The 18748-nt window shown below is 46.9% G+C and overlaps 1 protein-coding gene across 2 annotated transcripts in view; it reads right to left on the bottom strand.

The window, feature by feature from the left end:
- The window catches only part of snx17 (sorting nexin 17), an 84996-nt gene that overhangs the window by 54708 nt on the left and 11540 nt on the right, over positions 1 to 18748 (bottom strand). For both annotated transcript variants that reach the window (XM_045721179.1, XM_045721180.1), the window contains 3 exons: positions 15874 to 15948; positions 6249 to 6366; positions 1391 to 1455 (listed from right to left, as the gene is read on the bottom strand). In XM_045721179.1, the coding sequence (XP_045577135.1) occupies positions 1391 to 1455; positions 6249 to 6366; positions 15874 to 15948 (258 nt within the window). The remainder of the gene's footprint in view (positions 1 to 1390; positions 1456 to 6248; positions 6367 to 15873; positions 15949 to 18748) is intronic.

The raw sequence follows: 18748 nt of genomic DNA, 5'->3' as shown, positions 1-18748 counted from the left end.
GACAGGACGGACAGCTGATCGTCCTCACAGTGGCAGACCACGTGTAACAACACCTGCACAGGATCGGTACACCTGCGGGACAGGTACAGGATGGCAACAACAACTGCCCAAGTTACACCAGGAACGCACAATCCCTCCATCAGTGCTCAGACTATCCGCAATAGCCTGAGAGAGACTGGACTGAGGGCTTGTAGGCCTGTTGTAAGGCAGGTCCTCACCAGACATCACTGGCAACAACGTCGCCTATAGGCAGAAACCCACCATCCCTGGACCAGACAGGACTGGCAAAAAGTGCTCTTCACTGACGAGTCGCGGTTTTGTCTCACCAGGGGTGATGGTCGGTTTTCGCGTTTATCGTCGAAGGAATGAGCGTTACACCGAGGCCTGTACTCTGTAGCGGGATCGATTTGAAGGTGGAGGGTCCGTCGTGGTCTGGGGCGGTGTGTCACAGCATCATCGGACTGAGCTTGTTGTCATTGCAGGCAATCTCAACGCCGTGCGTTACAGGGAAGACATCCTCCTCCCTCGTGTGGTACCCTTCCTGCAGGCTCATCCTGACATAACGTCACCAGCCATACTGCTCGTTCGGTGCGTGATTTCCTGCAAGACAGGAATGTCAGTGTTCTGCCATGGCCAGCGAAGAGCCCGGATCTCAATCCCATTGAGCACGTCTGGGACCTGTTGGATCAGAGGGTGAGGGCTAGGGCCATTCCCCACAGGAATGTCCGGGAACTTGCAGGTGCCTTGGTGGAAGAATGGGGTTACGTCTCACAGCAAGAACTGGCAAATCTGCTGCAGTCCATGCGGAGGAGATGCAGTGCAGTACTTGATGCAGCTGGTGGCCACATCAGATACTGACTGTTAATTTTGATTTTGACCCCCCCTTTGTTCAGGGACACATTATTCCATTTCTATCAGTCATATGTCTGTGGAACTTGTTCAGTTTATGTCTCAGTTGTTGAATTTTGTTATGTTCATACAAATATTTACACATGTTAAATTTGCTGAAAATAAAACGCAGTTGACAGTGAGAGGACGTTTCTTTTTTTGCTGAGTTTATATATTCTATCGAGCCATTTACTTTTTATTCATATCTTTTCTTATCTCTTATTGCATTATCGAGAGGGAACCTGCAAGGGAGCATTTCATTGGACGGTGTACTCCATGGGCATCCAGTACATACGACTGATATAACTTGAAAACACCCACAGCTTCCTGATGAACTGACACACACGCCTCCTGACGAGACGTCCTACATAGAACAGAACCGTTCTGAACATAGATCAGCTACATAGAACAGAACAAATACACAACCAGGAGTAAAGGACAGCTAGCTACACACAGAACAGTAACAAAGCCAGGGGTAATAACAACTAGCTACAGTACCAACCTGCTGTGCTTTCCTTAGAAAGCTGTTGAACATCTCGGAGGCACCGAGCATGGGGTCCTGCCGCACTGTTGGAAGAGAGAGAGAAGATTATAAAAGAGAAACTGGAGACTCTCTTTTTTCTCCCCCCCTCTCTCACCTGTCCATCTCATTTGAATTCCATGCTGTCACTCGTCCATTCAAACTTTAAAAGAAAATTCCACCCAAAAACTATGTTGGTATTTGTTTCATTCGTCCATTGTTGACATAGTCCCAAAATGTTTTGCTTGTCAGAAAACCAGGTTTTCAAGATATGTAACTTTCAAAATACAGAAATCATCCCTGTATGAAATCAAATGATGCATTTTGCATCATCATACGAGGATGTACCACTAGGTGCCCTTGGAAAGTTCCTCAATGAGCTTGACACCTTGATAAGATCATTACCCGACAATATCTCACCACTCATCGTACTGGGTGACTTCAACTTCCATAACTTCGACCCATTTCTTTCCACTTCTTTCTTACCCCGGCTTGCCTCTTTTGACCCTTTTTCCAGTCCCCCTCCCACTCACAAGGCAGGCAATATACTTGACCTCATCTTTAGGTCAGGCATATTCGCCTACTAATCTCACTGCAACCCCCCCTCCAGGTCTCTGATCACTACTTAGTTTCTCTCTCCCTCGCTCTTCCAACCCTCCCCACTCAGCCCCTACCCAGATGGTCATGCACGTCACAATCTTCGCTCTCTTTCCCCAACTGCTCTCTCCTCTTCTACCATCACATCCTTCCCCTAAATCCTTCTCCCTACGTTCTCCTGACTCTGCCTCGTCGACCCTACTCTCCTCCCTCCCCTGCTGTTCTATGGCTGAATGACTCACTGAGTGATCAAAGAACAGGGCTGCAGGTAACTGAGGAAAACTAAACTTCCAGAGGATCTATCATCCTTCCACTCCCTCCTTTCTACATTTTCTTCTTCTCTATCTGCTGCTAAAGCCACTTCCTATCACTCGAAATTCCAAGCCTCTGCCTCCAACCCTGGGATACTTCTCCACCTTCTCCCTTCCTTAATCCTCCACCTCCAACCCCTCCCACAGATGACTGTCAACCACTTTGAAAAAAAAAGGTTAACGACATCATTCACTCAGCCAACTGAGTCCACTCACTGGGAACTTTCCTATGCCTTGCCCTCTTTCTACCCTTGCTCTCCAGATGAAATCCTGCGACTAATGGAGTCCAGCCGCCGGACAATATGCCCACTCGACCCCATCCCCTCTTCCCTTCTCTAGACTTTCTCTGGAGACCTTCTCCCATTCCTCATCAACTCTACCCTGACCACTTGCTGCGTCCCCTCTCACTTCAAGGTGGCCGGAGTTGCTCCCCTCCTCAAGAAACCAAGACTCAACCCCTCTGACGTCAAAAACGGCAGACTGATACCCCTTCTTTCTTTTCTTTCCAAAACACTTGAGCGTGAGGTCTCTTACCAACTCTCTCGTTATTTCTCTCAGAATTATCTCTTTGACCCTAACCAGTCAGGCTTCAAGACGGGGTCACTCAACAGAGACTGCTCTTCTCTACGCCACGGAGGCTCGCCGCACTGCCAAAACTGACTTTCCTCATCCTCCTAGTTCTATCCGCTTCCTTCAACACCGTGATCCATCAGATCCTCCTCTCCACCCTCTCAGGTCTGGGCGTCTCAGGCTTTGCACACTCCCAGAATGCATCCAACCTGGTGGGTCACTCCTACCAGGTGGCGTGGAGAGGATCTGTGTCTGCACCACGTGCTCTCACTACTGGTGTCCCCCCGGGCTCGGTTCTAGGCCCTCCTCTCTTTACACGAAGTCACTCGGCTACGTTATATCCTCACACGCTATCATTGCTATGTGGATGACAACTACTTTTCACATTCCCCGCTTCTGATAACCAGGTGGCGACACGCATCTCTGCGTACTTGGCAGATATCTCAGCTTGGATGTTGGCCCACCACCTCAAGCTTAACAAGATAGAGCTGCCGAGAAGGCCTGTCCCGCTCCAGACCTCTCCATCACAGTTCGGTGTCCCCCTCCCAGGGTGCAAAGAACCTTAGCGTGACCCTGGACCACACCCTGTCGTTCTCTGCAAACGTCATAGTAGTGAATCACTCCTGGGGGTTCATGCTCTACAACGTCTGTGGAGTACGACCTTACCTCACACAGGAAGCGGTGTAGGTCCTAATCCAGGTACTCGTCATATCCCATCTGGACTACTGCAACTTATCCAGAAGGCTGCAGCCCATCAGGTGTTCAAGTTCTCCCATGTCACCCTGCTCCCCCGTACACTCCACTGGCTTCAGTCAAAGCTCGCATCCTCTGAAAGACCATGGAATAGCAAGAGGAACTGCCCCTCCCTACCTTCAGGCTATGCTCAAACCCAACATCCCAACTCATCCCACCTCTGGTCTCTTGGCCATTCCACCCCGACAGGAGGTCAGCTTCTGCTCAGCCCAGTCAAAGCGCTTCCCTATCCGGTCACCCCAATGGAGGAAACAGCTTGCCCCTGATGCTAAGAGTCCCTGCCCATCTTCCAAAAACGTCTGCAACCCAACCTCAAAGATAATCTTAAAGATATGTCTTACGACTGTGCTGTGGTCGTCTCACCTTGCTATCGTAAAATGTTGTACGATATTCCACAAATCTAATAAAGATTGATTATATTCCATCTAATTGTACGTACACTTTCTTCGCAATTTGAATTATATTTATCAAAAAACTCCAATACCGACAAAACGTTGTGGCTTTGACGTCGAGAAAGTGATATGTCGTATTGGGACTTTTAGTTGGAAGGATGAACCCAATCAGAATGTTTAACAGCAACCTAAATCTGCAGTATTCCCTTTAAGAAGAAGGCACTAACTGTAAGTCCCTTTGGATAAGAGAGAGTGCTAAATTACTCAAATGTAAAAGGCAAGATCACTTTTAGATCTGGACCTCATCAAACTGTAGTAGTAGTAGTAGTAGTAGTTCTACGTGGACCTCATCAATCTGTTGGAGTAGTAGTTCTACGTGGACCTCATCAATCTGTGTAGTAGTAGTTCTGGACCTCATCAAGAGAGTAAAATGAGATATAATTGTTAGTGGACCTCATCAATCTGTTGTAGTAGTAGTTCTACGTGGACCTCATCAATCTGTAGTAGTAGTAGTTCTCCAAAGGGAGTGGACTTAATGGGGAAGGGGATCATCAATTGGGACTCATCAATTTAGAGAGGTTTACGTGGACCTCAATCTGTAGCAACCTGCCTGCAGTGTGTTTGAACGGGGGCCAATCAGGGCCGGGCCGACACCACAGATGCGTCACACATACTCTCTTAGTATACTTGAGGACTTTTTGGGGACCAACATTCAAAATCTTACTTTCCCTAACACCTAACACTTATCTCCACCCAGGAAGCATGTGTGTGCGTGCTTCCAGACTATGAGAAAATATGCCCCAACAAGGCTTAGGTATGTTCTGAGGTAACGGCCAGTTCTTGAAGAGGGATACTGGGCACTGCTGCTGCCAGTTCAGTGTGTGTGTGTGTGTGTGTGTGTGTGTGTGTGTGTGTGTGTGTGTGTGTGTGTGTGTGTGTTCAGCCACAGTTCACCCATGACCTGCTTGGGGAAGCGTTTGGCCAAAGCGGAGGTTGAGGTCGAGTTGGATGGGGCAACATAACCTAACGTCCTCTTGGACCTTTAACTGAGGAGGAATGAGTAGAAAAATAAAAATGTTCTACATTTTACACCTTCCTGACAAGGACCCACACTGAGGGATGAAACTGGCAGAATAAAAAGCAAAATAGGGATTACTTTTAACTGTCCACTCAACCCTGGCAAGTTTCTTTTGGGTACATATTGCACCTAACATAATACAACTTTCCCATTGGTTCTGAGGATATGAATCTATAGGAATCTATTGGAACAGTGAGGAGTTCGAGTTTCAGGTGTGTCAGGGGGACGAGGACAGTCAAGAGGCCTTGGCCCCAAGTAAGTACTTAGTAGGATCTGCTCAGAAAAAGTATTACACTAGTTCAAACACCTAGAGCTATAGTGTGGTCTACAGACAGACCAGTTTCAGCCTGTACTTATGTGTTCTCAGATCAGTATTACCTTGAGTCAAAGCCTGTAAAGTAAGCTGCTGCCCACACTAAAACCACACCAGTCTAAAGGCAGACAGTCAGCAACTAACAAGGTATTCTGATACACGGATTGGTCATTCTGGTTGCTATGAGGAAATGTTCCAACAGGAGATCATGAGTCAGCTACTGCCTGTTCCACTATACTGCCCTTTTACCGAGTCGGCTACTGCCTGTTCCACTATACTGCCCTTTTACTGAGTCGGCTACTGCCTGTTCCACTATACTGCCCTTTTACTGAGTCGGCTACTGCCCGTTCCACTATACTGCCCTTTTACTGAGTCGGCTACTGCCCGTTCCACTATACGGCCCTTTTACTGAGTCGGCTACTGCCCGTTCCACTATACTGCCCTTTTATTGAGTCGGCTACTGCCTGTTCCACTATACTGCCCTTTTACTGAGTCGGCTACTGCCTGTTCCACTATACTGCCTGTTCCACTATACTGCCTGTTCCACTATACTGCCTGTTCCACTATACTGCCTGTTCCACTATACTGCCTCCCCATGGGAAAGGTTGAGGTCACTTCTAGTTTAATTTAGTAGAGATTAATTCGAGACTTTGAATTCAATAATATAAAACCCTCTTTGTAAATAACTAACCTTTCTCTCAACAATACTTGAATTAGAATTTAAATTCTGCTTCTGAATGGAGGTAATAAAAAAATATATATTTTTAAATCAAATGGACCCCAACCTCTGAAATACAGACCCCAGAAGTGAAACATCCTCTCTCACCAGCTTGCATGTATTTCTCCAACTGTTCACGTCTCTGCTCCACATCAGTCGGTGTCAGAGTAAAGATCTTCTTTGGGGGGAAAGCAGGTACCAAGTTGTTGCCATACTCCTTCTTTATCTGGGAGGAAAAAAAATTAAAATTAAAAAAAAGATTGTTCACCGTCTGAAGCCAATAGGAAAGAAAGGACTTGTCATAAAAATGAGCATTACCAATGTTTTGAAGTACTCTGATTACAGATCATATCTTAAAATAGTTGACTATTTAAAAAGTTACATTCTGAACATTTTATTCAGTCTTGTTAATAAAAGTAATGGGTTGAGAGGAACCGAAGTCAGGCCAGAAAACATGGTTCAGTGGTTCAGTGGTTCATGGTTCAGTGGTTCCCCAGACTGAAGTTAGATCATGTTTTCTAGCCTCATCTGAAGGTCGCTGGATAACCTGGTCTAACTCATCTGAAGGTCGTTGGATAACCTGGTCTAACTCATCTGAAGGTCGTTGGATAACCTGGTCTAACTCATCTGAAGGTCGCTGGATAACCTGGTCTAACTCATCTGAAGGTCGCTGGATAACCTGGTCTAACTCATCTGAAGGCCGCTGGATAACCTGGTCTAACTCATCTGAAGGCCGCTGGATAACCTGGTCTGAAGGTCGCTGGATAACCTGGTCTAACTCATCTGAAGGCCGCTGGATAACCTGGTCTAACTCATCTGAAGGCCGCTGGATAACCTGGTCTGAAGGTCGCTGGATAACCTGGTCTAACTCATCTGAAGGTCGCTGGATAACCTGGTCTAACTCATCTGAAGGTCGTTGGATAACCTGGTCTAACTCATCTGAAGGCCGCTGGATAACCTGGTCTAACTCATCTGAAGGCCGCTGGATAACCTGGCCTAACTAATCTGAAGGTCGTTGGATAACCTGGTCTAACTCATCTGAAGGCCGCTGGATAACCTGGTCTAACTCATCTGAAGGTCGCTGGATAACCTGGTCTGAAGGTCGTTGGATAACCTGGTCTGAAGGTCGCTGGATAACCTGGTCTAACTCATCTGAAGGCTGCTGGATAACCTGGTCTGAAGGTCGCTGGATAACCTGGTCTAACTCATCTGAAGGTCGTTGGATAACCTGGTCTAACTCATCTGAAGGCCGCTGGATAACCTGGTCTGAAGGCCGCTGGATAACCTGGTCTAACTCATCTGAAGGTCGTTGGATAACCTGGTCTAACTCATCTGAAGGTCGTTGGATAACCTGGTCTAACTCATCTGAAGGTCGTTGGATAACCTGGTCTAACTCATCTGAAGGTCGCTGGATAACCTGGTCTAACTCATCTGAAGGTCGCTGGATAACCTGGTCTAACTCATCTGAAGGTCGCTGGATAACCTGGTCGAACTCATCTGAAGGCCGCTGGATAACCTGGTCTAACTCATCTGAAGGTCGTTGGATAACCTGGTCTAACTCATCTGAAGGTCGTTGGATAACCTGGTCTAACTCATCTGAAGGTCGCTGGATAACCTGGTCTAACTCATCTGAAGGTCGCTGGATAACCTGGTCTAACTCATCTGAAGGCCGCTGGATAACCTGGTCTAACTCATCTGAAGGTCGCTGGATAACCTGGTCTGAAGGTCGCTGGATAACCTGTTCTGAAGGCCGTTGGATAACCTGGTCTGAAGGTCTCGCGTGCAGTTTGAGGATGAATCACAGGTTTATTTCAAGGCCAGACAGTCTGGTGGAGATGTGGATAGTTTCCATGTAAAACATATGCAGGCAGCACACATCTGGCTTAATACTGTCTAGCCGTACAAAGTTTCCTTCGCTCATTACTCACTTATTCTTATTGAAGTCAGGACCTTTATCATCAGAACATCTCTGGCTTTGAAACTATATGCTTTGCCTGGCACCCTGAGAATCAACAGAGATCAAACGAAGTTCTAATTCAGATCTGAATAAAGCTATGGGCTAAAAGGAACTGGTGTAGCGTGCATCTGTAGCAACTTCAAGCAGGGGCGGATTGGCCTGGACTATTTTTTTGTTGTTGGGTGGGCTGATATATTTGTCAATATCAAACTATTTTCTATATAAAAAATATATATATATGAAAACAAAGGTGACATGGCCGGCGGTAATAACAACAACAACAAAACTACTTTACGCAATTTCTCTATTTATTGTATAAGATTTCAAAATGCAATTGCGGGAAAAACAGCTTTGGAAGGTTTGTGGACTTGTCCCTGTCGAAGAAGGGAGGGCCTCAGCTTTCTGTAGATATTATTTCTCAACTTAATATTCAGCTTAATAGAAACTATTTTATAACCAAGCTATTTGATAAGGCTTTGAGATGTGGAGCGAGAAATGCGCACTGGCAATTGCGAGGGCATAGGCCTAAAGGTCTCATGGGTAGTAGCCTAGAACTGCAAAGGTTTTTGGGACATCTACTGTTGGATGAATACATGGCAACTAGCAGTGGAGAGTATATTTAGAGTTAGTTTATGATTTTAATTAGTGCCTTCAGGAAGTATTCATACACCTCGACTTATTCCACATTTTGTTGTGTTACAGCCTGAATCAAACATTAAATAGATTTGTTTCAGCCATCCCCACACAATACCCCATAAGGACTAAGTTAATTTTTTGTTGTTGTTGAAAATGTACCAGATTTATTGCAGGAAAACATAAATATAATGGGGTGAAGTTGGTGACGTGCGCAATGCTGTGGGTTGTTGTGGATAAAATGCCAGGGCTGAATTCTTGTCCTAGTCCGCCCCTGACTGCAAGGTGCTTTTCACTGATATGCTGCCCTACCTCTTTCTCATGCATACAGATCAGTCTTGTAAATCTATACACAGACACTTCACACCGTCTGAAAGGGCACCCTATCCCCTATATAGTGCACTACTTTTGAGCATGACCCCCATAGGGAATAGTGTGCCATTTTGGACACAGCCTCCGACAGATCAGATGAATGGGTTCTTCTAAATGTAGAAGAGGCTACAAACTCCCACGGGCCTCTCCACACCACAGCTGTCACTAGGAATAACACTCACACCCCCATTTAACATTCCCTTCCATCACCAGTACCTGTAAGCACATCCAGGAGGAATGGGTTTGTATTGTAGTGTTGACTGTGAAATGTCCAGGAGGAATGGGTTTGTATTGTAGTGTTGACAGTGTCCAGGAGGAATGGGTTTGTACTGTAGTGTTGACTGTGAAATGTCCAGGAGGAATGGGTTTGTATTGTAGTGTTGACAGTGTCGAGGAGGAATGGGTTTGTACTGTAGTGTTGACAGTGTCCAGGAGGAATGGGTTTGTACTGTAGTGTTGACAGTGTCCAGGAGGATTGGGTTTGTATTGTAGTGTTGACTGTAGTGTCCAGGAGGAATGGGTTTGTACTGTAGTGTTGACGAAGTGTCCAGGAGGAATGGGTTTGTACTGTAGTGTTGACAGATGTCCAGGAGGAATGGGTTTGTATTGTAGTGTTGACAGTGTCCAGGAGGAATGGGTTCGTACTGTAGTGTTGACAGTGTCCAGGAGGAATGGGTTTGTACTGTAGTGTTGACAGTGTCCAGGAGGAATGGGTTTGTACTGTAGTGTTGACAGGGACATGTCCAGGAGGAATGGGTTTGTACTGTAGTGTTGACAGGGACATGTCCAGGAGGAATGGGTTTGTACTGTAGTGTTGACAGGATGTCCAGGAGGAATGGGTTTGTACTGTAGTGTTGACAGGCATGTCCAGGAGGAATGGGTTTGTACTGTAGTGTTGACAGATGTCCAGGAGGAATGGGTTTGTACTGTAGTGTTGACAGGGAGCCAGGAGGAATGGGTTTGTACTGTAGTGTTGACAGGGACCAGGAGGAATGGGTTTGTACTGTAGTGTTGACAGGGACATGTCCAGGAGGAATGGGTTTGTACTGTAGTGTTGACAGGGACATGTCCAGGAGGAATGGGTTTGTACTGTAGTGTTGACAGGGACATGTCCAGGAGGAATGGGTTTGTACTGTAGTGTTGACAGGGACATGTCCAGGAGGAATGGGTTTGTACTGTAGTGTTGACAGGGACATGTCCAGGAGGAATGGGTTTGTACTGTAGTGTTGACAGGGACATGTCCAGGAGGAATGGGTTTGTACTGTAGTGTTGACAGGGACATGTCCAGGAGGAATGGGTTTGTACTGTAGTGTTGACAGGGACATGTCCAGGAGGAATGGGTTTGTACTGTAGTGTTGACAGGGACATGTCCAGGAGGAATGGGTTTGTACTGTAGTGTTGACAGGAACTGTCCAGGAGGAATGGGTTTGTACTGTAGTGTTGACAGGGACATGTCCAGGAGGAATGGGTTTGTACTGTAGTGTTGACAGGGACATGTCCAGGAGGAATGGGTTTGTACTGTAGTGTTGACAGGGACATGTCCAGGAGGAATGGGTTTGTACTGTAGTGTTGACAGGGACATGTCCAGGAGGAATGGGTTTGTACTGTAGTGTTGACAGGATGTCCAGGAGGAATGGGTTTGTACTGTAGTGTTGACAGGAATGTCCAGGAGGAATGGGTTTGTACTGTAGTGTTGACAGTGTCCAGGAGGAATGGGTTTGTACTGTAGTGTTGACAGGGATGTCCAGGAGGAATGGGTTTGTACTGTAGTGTTGACAGGGACATGTCCAGGAGGAATGGGTTTGTACTGTAGTGTTGACAGGGACATGTCCAGGAGGAATGGGTTTGTACTGTAGTGTTGACAGGATGTCCAGGAGGAATGGGTTTGTACTGTAGTGTTGACAGGGACATGTCCAGGAGGAATGGGTTTGTACTGTAGTGTTGACAGGGACATGTCCAGGAGGAATGGGTTTGTACTGTAGTGTTGACAGGGACATGTCCAGGAGGAATGGGTTTGTACTGTAGTGTTGACAGGAACTGTCCAGGAGGAATGGGTTTGTACTGTAGTGTTGACAGATGTCCAGGAGGAATGGGTTTGTACTGTAGTGTTGACAGGGATGTCCAGGAGGAATGGGTTTGTACTGTAGTGTTGACAGGGACATGTCCAGGAGGAATGGGTTTGTACTGTAGTGTTGACAGGAACTGTCCAGGAGGAATGGGTTTGTACTGTAGTGTTGACAGGAACTGTCCAGGAGGAATGGGTTTGTACTGTAGTGTTGACAGTGTCCAGGAGGAATGGGTTTGTACTGTAGTGTTGACAGTGTCCAGGAGGAATGGGTTTGTACTGTAGTGTTGACAGTGTCCAGGAGGAATGGGTTTGTACTGTAGTGTTGACAGTGTCCAGGAGGAATGGGTTTGTACTGTAGTGTTGACAGTGTCCAGGAGGAATGGGTTTGTACTGTAGTGTTGACAGTGTCCAGGAGGAATGGGTTTGTACTGTAGTGTTGACAGTGTCCAGGAGGAATGGGTTTGTACTGTAGTGTAATTTCCTAGTGTCTATACAAAATGCACAACAAGACGTGCTCAACTCTTACTTAGAGCATTTTTACCGCAGCAAGTTCAAACCTGGTTTGAAAAGAGATGTCTCACCCTGTTAGTGATGGTCAGCTGTGTTTTCAGTAGAAGCTATGCGGTGCTCCAGGTGATCAGATGGGGGTGGTAACCAGGGATGTATTACTTACAAAGAGCAGCATCAACGTTCACATTCTCTCAGATGTAAACTAGACAGAGTGGCACCGCAATTAAAACAGAGGTCGGCGTGGTTACAGGGAAACGTGCGCCATGGCAACCCCGTGGGCTAGTACCGTGAATACCATAACAGTCAGATGTGACCGTGACTCAGTTCCAAACGGCACCCTATTCCCCATCTAGTCGTCAAAAGTAGTGCACTCTAAAATAGGCAACGGGGTGCCGTTTGGAACAAGCGGTGTGTGTATTCCATCCCATGCAGTGTTACCTAGCAACGGCAGCTGTGGAGTGTGTGGAGGTGTATAGAACACGGCCTTGACGACGGAGAACCTGTTGTTCCTTTCCTTGATCGTGTGTATTGACGCGTGACCATGAGTGACAGTGACGTGCAGCTTTACATACAGCGATGAGATGTCACAGTTACTGGAAGAGACCAGAGGACGATAGCAAATGGGTAGTAGTCAGCCCTTGTTCAGGCTATCATAGCAACCTACATCTAAGACAAATGGGTAGTAGTCAGCCCTTGTTCAGGCTATCATAGCAACCTACATCTAAGACAAATGGGTAGTAGTCAGCCCTTGTTCAGGCTATCATAGCAACCTACATCTAAGACAAATGGGTAGTAGTCAGCCCTTGTTCAGGCTATCATAGCAACCTACATCTAAGACAAATGGGTAGTAGTCAGCCCTTGTTCAGGCTATCATAGCAACCTACATCTAAGACAAATGGGTAGTAGTCAGCCCTTGTTCAGGCTATCATAGCAACCTACATCTAAGACAAATGGGTAGTAGTCAGCCCTTGTTCAGGCTATCATAGCAACCTACATCTAAGACAAATGGGTAGTAGTCAGCCCTTGTTCAGGCTATCATAGCAACCTACATCTAAGACAAATGGGTAGTAGTCAGCCCTTGTTCAGGCTATCATAGCAACCTACATCTAAGACAAATGGGTAGTAGTCAGCCCTTGTTCAGGCTATCATAGCAACCTACATCTAAGACAAATGGGTAGTAGTCAGCCCTTGTTCAGGCTATCATAGCAACCTACATCTAAGACAAAGTCCTTCCTTATTAGGTCCTAAAATGACCTTTCAATTTCAGTTATTTTTTTATTTTACACATTGTTTCTGGGCTAACAAGCTTTACTTCCTCTGTAGTATTTTCAGGCTGACTGTAGGGAGTCAGTCTACAGTCTCTGTAGTATTTTCAGGCTGACTGTAGGGAGTCAGTCTACAGTCTCTGTAGTATTTTCAGGCTGACTGTAGGGAGTCAGTCTACAGTCTCTGTAGTATTTTCAGGCTGACTGTAGGGAGTCAGTCTACAGTCTCTGTAGTATTTTCAGGCTGACTGTAGGGAGTCAGTCTACAGTCTCTGTAGTATTTTCAGGCTGACCGTAGGGAGTCAGTCTACAGTCTCTGTAGTATTTTCAGGCTGACTGTAGGGAGTCAGTCTACAGTCTCTGTAGTATTTTCAGGCTGACTGTAGGGAGTCAGTCTACTTCCTCTGTAGTATTTTCAGGCTGACTGTAGGCAGTCAGTCTACAGTCTCTGTAGTATTTTCAGGCTGACTGTAAGGGAGTCAGTCTACAGTCTTTGTAGTATTTTCAGGCTGACTGTAAGGGAGTCAGTCTACAGTCTCTGTAGTATTTTCAGGCTGACTGTAAGGGAGTCAGTCTACAGTCTCTGTAGTATTTTCAGGCTGACTGTAAGGGAGTCAGTCTACAGTCTCTGTAGTATTTTCAGGCTGACTGTAGAGAGTCAGTCTACAGTCTCTGTAGTATTTTCAGGCTGACTGTAGAGAGTCAGTCTACAGTCTCTGTAGTATTTTCAGGCTGACTGTAAGGGAGTCAGTCTACAGTCTCTGTAGTATTTTCAGGCTGACTGTAAGGGAGTCAGTCTACAGTCTCTGTAGTATTTTCAGGCTGACTGTAAGGGAGTCAGTCTACAGTCTCTGTAGTATTTTCAGGCTGACTGTAAGGGAGTCAGTCTACAGTCTCTGTAGTATTTTCAGGCTGACTGTAGAGAGTCAGTCTACAGTCTCTGTAGTATTTTCAGGCTGACTGTAGAGAGTCAGTCTACAGTCTCTGTAGTATTTTCAGGCTGACTGTAAGGGAGTCAGTCTACAGTCTCTGTAGTATTTTCAGGCTGACTGTAGGGAGTCAGTCTACAGTCTCTGTAGTATTTTCAGGCTGACTGTAAGGGAGTCAGTCTACAGTCTCTGTAGTATTTTCAGGCTGACTGTAAGGGAGTCAGTCTACAGTCTCTGTAGTATTTTCAGGCTGACTGTAGGGAGTCAGTCTACAGTCTCTGTAGTATTTTCAGGCTGACTGTAGGGAGTCAGTCTACAGTCTCTGTAGTATTTTCAGGCTGACTGTAAGGGAGTCAGTCTACAGTCTCTGTAGTATTTTCAGGCTGACTGTAGGGAGTCAGTCTACAGTCTCTGTAGTATTTTCAGGCTGACTGTAAGGGAGTCAGTCTACAGTCTCTGTAGTATTTTCAGGCTGACTGTAGGGAGTCAGTCTACAGTCTCTGTAGTATTTTCAGGCTGACTGTAGGGAGTCAGTCTACAGTCTCTGTAGTATTTTCAGGCTGACTGTAGGGAGTCAGTCTACAGTCTCTGTAGTATTTTCAGGCTGACTGTAGGGAGTCAGTCTACAGTCTCTGTAGTATTTTCAGGCTGACTGTAAGGGAGTCAGTCTACAGTCTCTGTAGTATTTTCAGGCTGACTGTAGGGAGTCAGTCTACAGTCTCTGTAGTATTTTCAGGCTGACTGTAGAGAGTCAGTCTACAGTCTGTAGTATTTTCAGGCTGACTGTAGGGAGTCAGTCTACAGTCTGTAGTATTTTCAGGCTGACTGTAGGGAGTCAGTCTACAGTCTGTAGTATTTTCAGGCTGACTGTAAGGGAGTCAGTCTACAGTCTGTAGTATTTTCAGGCTGACTGTAGGGAGTCAGTCTACAGTCTGTAGTATTTTCAGGCTGACTGTAGGGAGTCAGTCTACAGTTCTGTAGTATTTTCAGGCTGACTGTAGGGAGTCAGTCTACAGTCTGTAGTATTTTCAGGCTGACTGTAAGGGAGTCAGTCTACAGTCTCTGTAGTATTTTCAGGCTGACTGTAGAGAGTCAGTCTACAGTCTCTGTAGTATTTTCAGGCTGACTGTAGGGAGTCAGTCTACAGTCTCTGTAGTATTTTCAGGCTGACTGTAGAGAGTCAGTCTACAGTCTCTGTAGTATTTTCAGGCTGACTGTAGGGAGTCAGTCTACAGTTCTGTAGTATTTTCAGGCTGACTGTAAGGGAGTCAGTCTACAGTCTGTAGTATTTTCAGGCTGACTGTAGGGAGTCAGTCTACAGTTTCTCAACAGGTAAAAGAGAAGAAAATTAACAAAGCCAAGAAGAACATTCCTTCCATGTCACGCCTTCCACTTTTTAAACTCTAACCGCTTTGTTACGTCTTCTAGCATGAACTAGCTTGAACACCCAGGCTCGAGGTTGGTTTTATTTCAAGACTGAACATCAAGCGGGACAGTTGTAATAGTTAGAGACGTCAGGCCACGGTGAGGAAATGGCCCGGTGACATTGTTGAGGTGATGTTTTGACGTACCCCTGGTCCATTGCTGACGTTTGATGGAGGTGGGGGCCCCCTTTGTCCACCACCTAAAAGACCTTGGCCTTAATTGGTTTCAATTGAAGCCTTGGGCCTGCATTCACATGGGCTACGTTTACACAGGCAGCCCAATTCTGATCTTTTGCTCAATTATTGGCAAAAGAGGTGATCTGATTGGTCAAAAGATGAATTCGTAGGGAAAGATCAGAATTGGGCTGCCTTTGTAAACACAGTCAAAGCCTCTCAGAGTACAATTGTTGATCTCAGATCAGTTTTGCCTTATAGGTCATAATGAATAAGATGACTTGCCTGGCTAGAGAGGTCAGAATAATTCAGTCTGAGACATCAGGCAATAAGATGACATGTCCAAGGGTTGATCTGGTCCTAGAACAGCACTCAGAGGAATATATTGTATTGGTGCGTACCTGTTCGTGTAGTCCCAGGAGCTGACTGTAGCGAACCCGACAGTGGAGAACCCCGTTCACATGGATGTTGTAGGCCTGAAGGAGACATAGAGAGACAGAGACAGACAGAGACATAGAGAGAGACATAGAGACAGACAGAGACATAGAGAGAGAGAGAGAGAGAGAGAGACAGAGACAGACAGAGACAGAGACAGACAGAGGAGAGAGAAAGTAGTGAGTATAGCTTCTAACTGAGCTGAAAGACAACCAAAAAGGGTCTGCCGCGGCACGAAACCAAAAAGGGTCTGCCGCGGCACGAAACCAAAAAGGGTCTGCCGCGGCACGAAACCAAAAAGGGTCTGCCGCGGCACGAAACCAAAAAGGGTCTGCCGCGGCACGAAACCAAAAAGGGTCTGCCGCGGCACGAAACCAAAAAGGGTCTGCCGCGGTACGAAACCAAAAAGGGTCTGCCGCGGTACGAAACCAAAAAGGGTCTGCCGCGGTACGAAACCAAAAAGGGTCTGCCGCGGTACGAAACCAAAAAGGGTCTGCCGCGGTACAAAGAGCCCCAGCCTCAAAGACTAGGATCGATGTGCAGACAGATAGTTAAATGTCAGGTGAACAGATAGACAGCCTGTCGTAGATCGATAGATTTGGCTGGGTGGAGAAAAAAAATGTCTGAACAGTTACTTGTATACTGTAGTGCATTCTGGTATTTCATTACCTTTTATCAAATCATTGTACATCACCACTATGGAGACGTTTGCTGGGCAGTAATGATCTGTTCTAAAGCAACAATTAGGTGTAAACTAAGCAGACATTTGTTAAGTGAGAGAGTTTGGAACCTCTCCACAAGACTCATCGACTTGTAGTTTGAAGGAGGAAACAAACACTGTAAATCATCTACATCAGGGAGAGAGAACTTGTTGATAGACAGAGAGTCGGCGTTTCATCTCTTCTAATCAAACCACAACAACAAACAGCACTTCCTCCACACTTTTAACTAAGGCCTGTAAAGGGGTCTGGTCAAAAGTAGTGCACTCTATATGTAATGGGGTGCCATTTTGGACACAGTCTAAGCTTAATGAAGTGTTGCTGCTTTGGCTTAAAACACAACACTTCTCACTTTCAATTACATCGTGGATACAAGTGCGAACACACACACACACACACACACACACACACACACACACAACAGCTTCCATCCACACCGGCAGTGTTAATATTATGCAGTGGCCAATAACACAGTGTTATGAATGAAAGATAAATGTGTTTCAATGCCACAAGTTGACTTGTTTGCTCAACTTCCCTGTTTGTTTTGACAAGAGCCATGATTGGCTACTCCGACGCAACAGCAACAGTTTGGAATCGACAACAGCCAGTCATGTGATTGAGGTCAGAAGTAGGGTCCAATCACCGGCAGGTGAAGCTAATTCCAACCGTTATTTTTCCGTTGTTGGAAGGCTTCATTAATATGAACCATTTCTTCTTGGAACACTCGCCTGTTTGGTATGATAACAAACCACAGAGCCACCCCCCGGCCCTCTCCTCAGCCAACCCCCCGGCCCTCTCCTCAGCCAACCCCCGGCCCTCTCCTCAGCCAACCCCCCGGCCCTCTCCTCAGCCAACCCCCGGCCCTCTCCTCAGCCAACCCCCGGCCCTCTCCTCAGCCAACCCCCGGCCCTCTCCTCAGCCAACCCCCGGCCCTCTCCTCAGCCAACCCCCCGGCCCTCTCCTCAGCCAACCCCCTGCCCTCTCCTCAGCCAAAACATATCACAGGAATGCAATGCAGAGTCGTAGACAGAGAGCCTCTGGCAGTGCGTCAATTCAACAACACAGTCCGGAACTATACTGTGTATAAAATGAGAACAGACTTCTGTTCTGTGACTTGAGTCTGCCCAGGGACCCCCGACCAGGCCAACTGGAGACCCCCGACCAGGCCAACTGGAGACCCCCGACCAGGCCAACTGGAGACCCCCGACCAGGCCAACTGGAGACCCCCGACCAGGCCAACTGGAGAGCCAGGGACCCCCGACCAGGCCAACTGGAGAGCCAGGGACCCCCGACCAGGCCAACTGGAGACCCAGGGACCCCCGACCAGGCCAACTGGAGAGCCAGGGACCCCCGACCAGGCCAACTGGAGAGCCAGGGACCCCCGACCAGGCCAACTGGAGAGCCAGGGACCCTCATCATATGTATATATAAAAAATAAATAAGTCATGTATTGTCAAATCAGGTGAATGAAAATGGCAGGTAGAATTTAAACTTTAAAAAAAGAGATTTGACAGTTTTATTATTTTGACCTTCTCACAGTTCACTGGAACAGGAAGTGTAATCTCCCGTGTGGCTCAGTTGGGTAGAGCATGGTGTTTGCAACGCCAGGGTTGTGGGTTCGATTCCCACGGGGGACCAGTACGAGGGGGGGAAATGTATGCATTCACTACTGTAAGTCGCTCTGGATAAGAGCGTCTGCTAAATGACTGAAATGTAAATGTAATCTCTAACAGCCTATTAGCTAGTAGGGTAACATGGCGGCGGAAAACATGTTTAAATCTTGAGGCAAATGTCCTGCAATTCTATGCATTTTGCCAAGCAGCCGGTCCTGGGCCCAGACTGTCTACAGAAAGCAGCCGGTCCTGGGCCCAGACTGTCTACAGAAAGCAGCCGGTCCTGGGCCCAGACTGTCTACAGAAAGCAGCCGGTCCTGGGCCCAGACTGTAAGCGGTCCTGGGCCCAGACTGTCTACAGAAAGCAGCCGGTCCTGGGCCCAGACTGTCTACAGAAAGCAGCCGGTCCTGGGCCCAGACTGTCTACAGAAAGCAGCCGGTCCTGGGCCCAGACTGTCTACAGAAAGCAGCCGGTCCTGGGCCCAGACTGTCTACAGAAAGCAGCCGGT

The sequence above is a fragment of the Salmo salar genome, chromosome ssa06 (assembly GCF_905237065.1).
Source record: "Salmo salar chromosome ssa06, Ssal_v3.1, whole genome shotgun sequence".
Lineage (NCBI taxonomy): Eukaryota > Metazoa > Chordata > Actinopteri > Salmoniformes > Salmonidae > Salmo > Salmo salar.
This window is presented reverse-complemented; position numbering and strand designations above follow the sequence as displayed.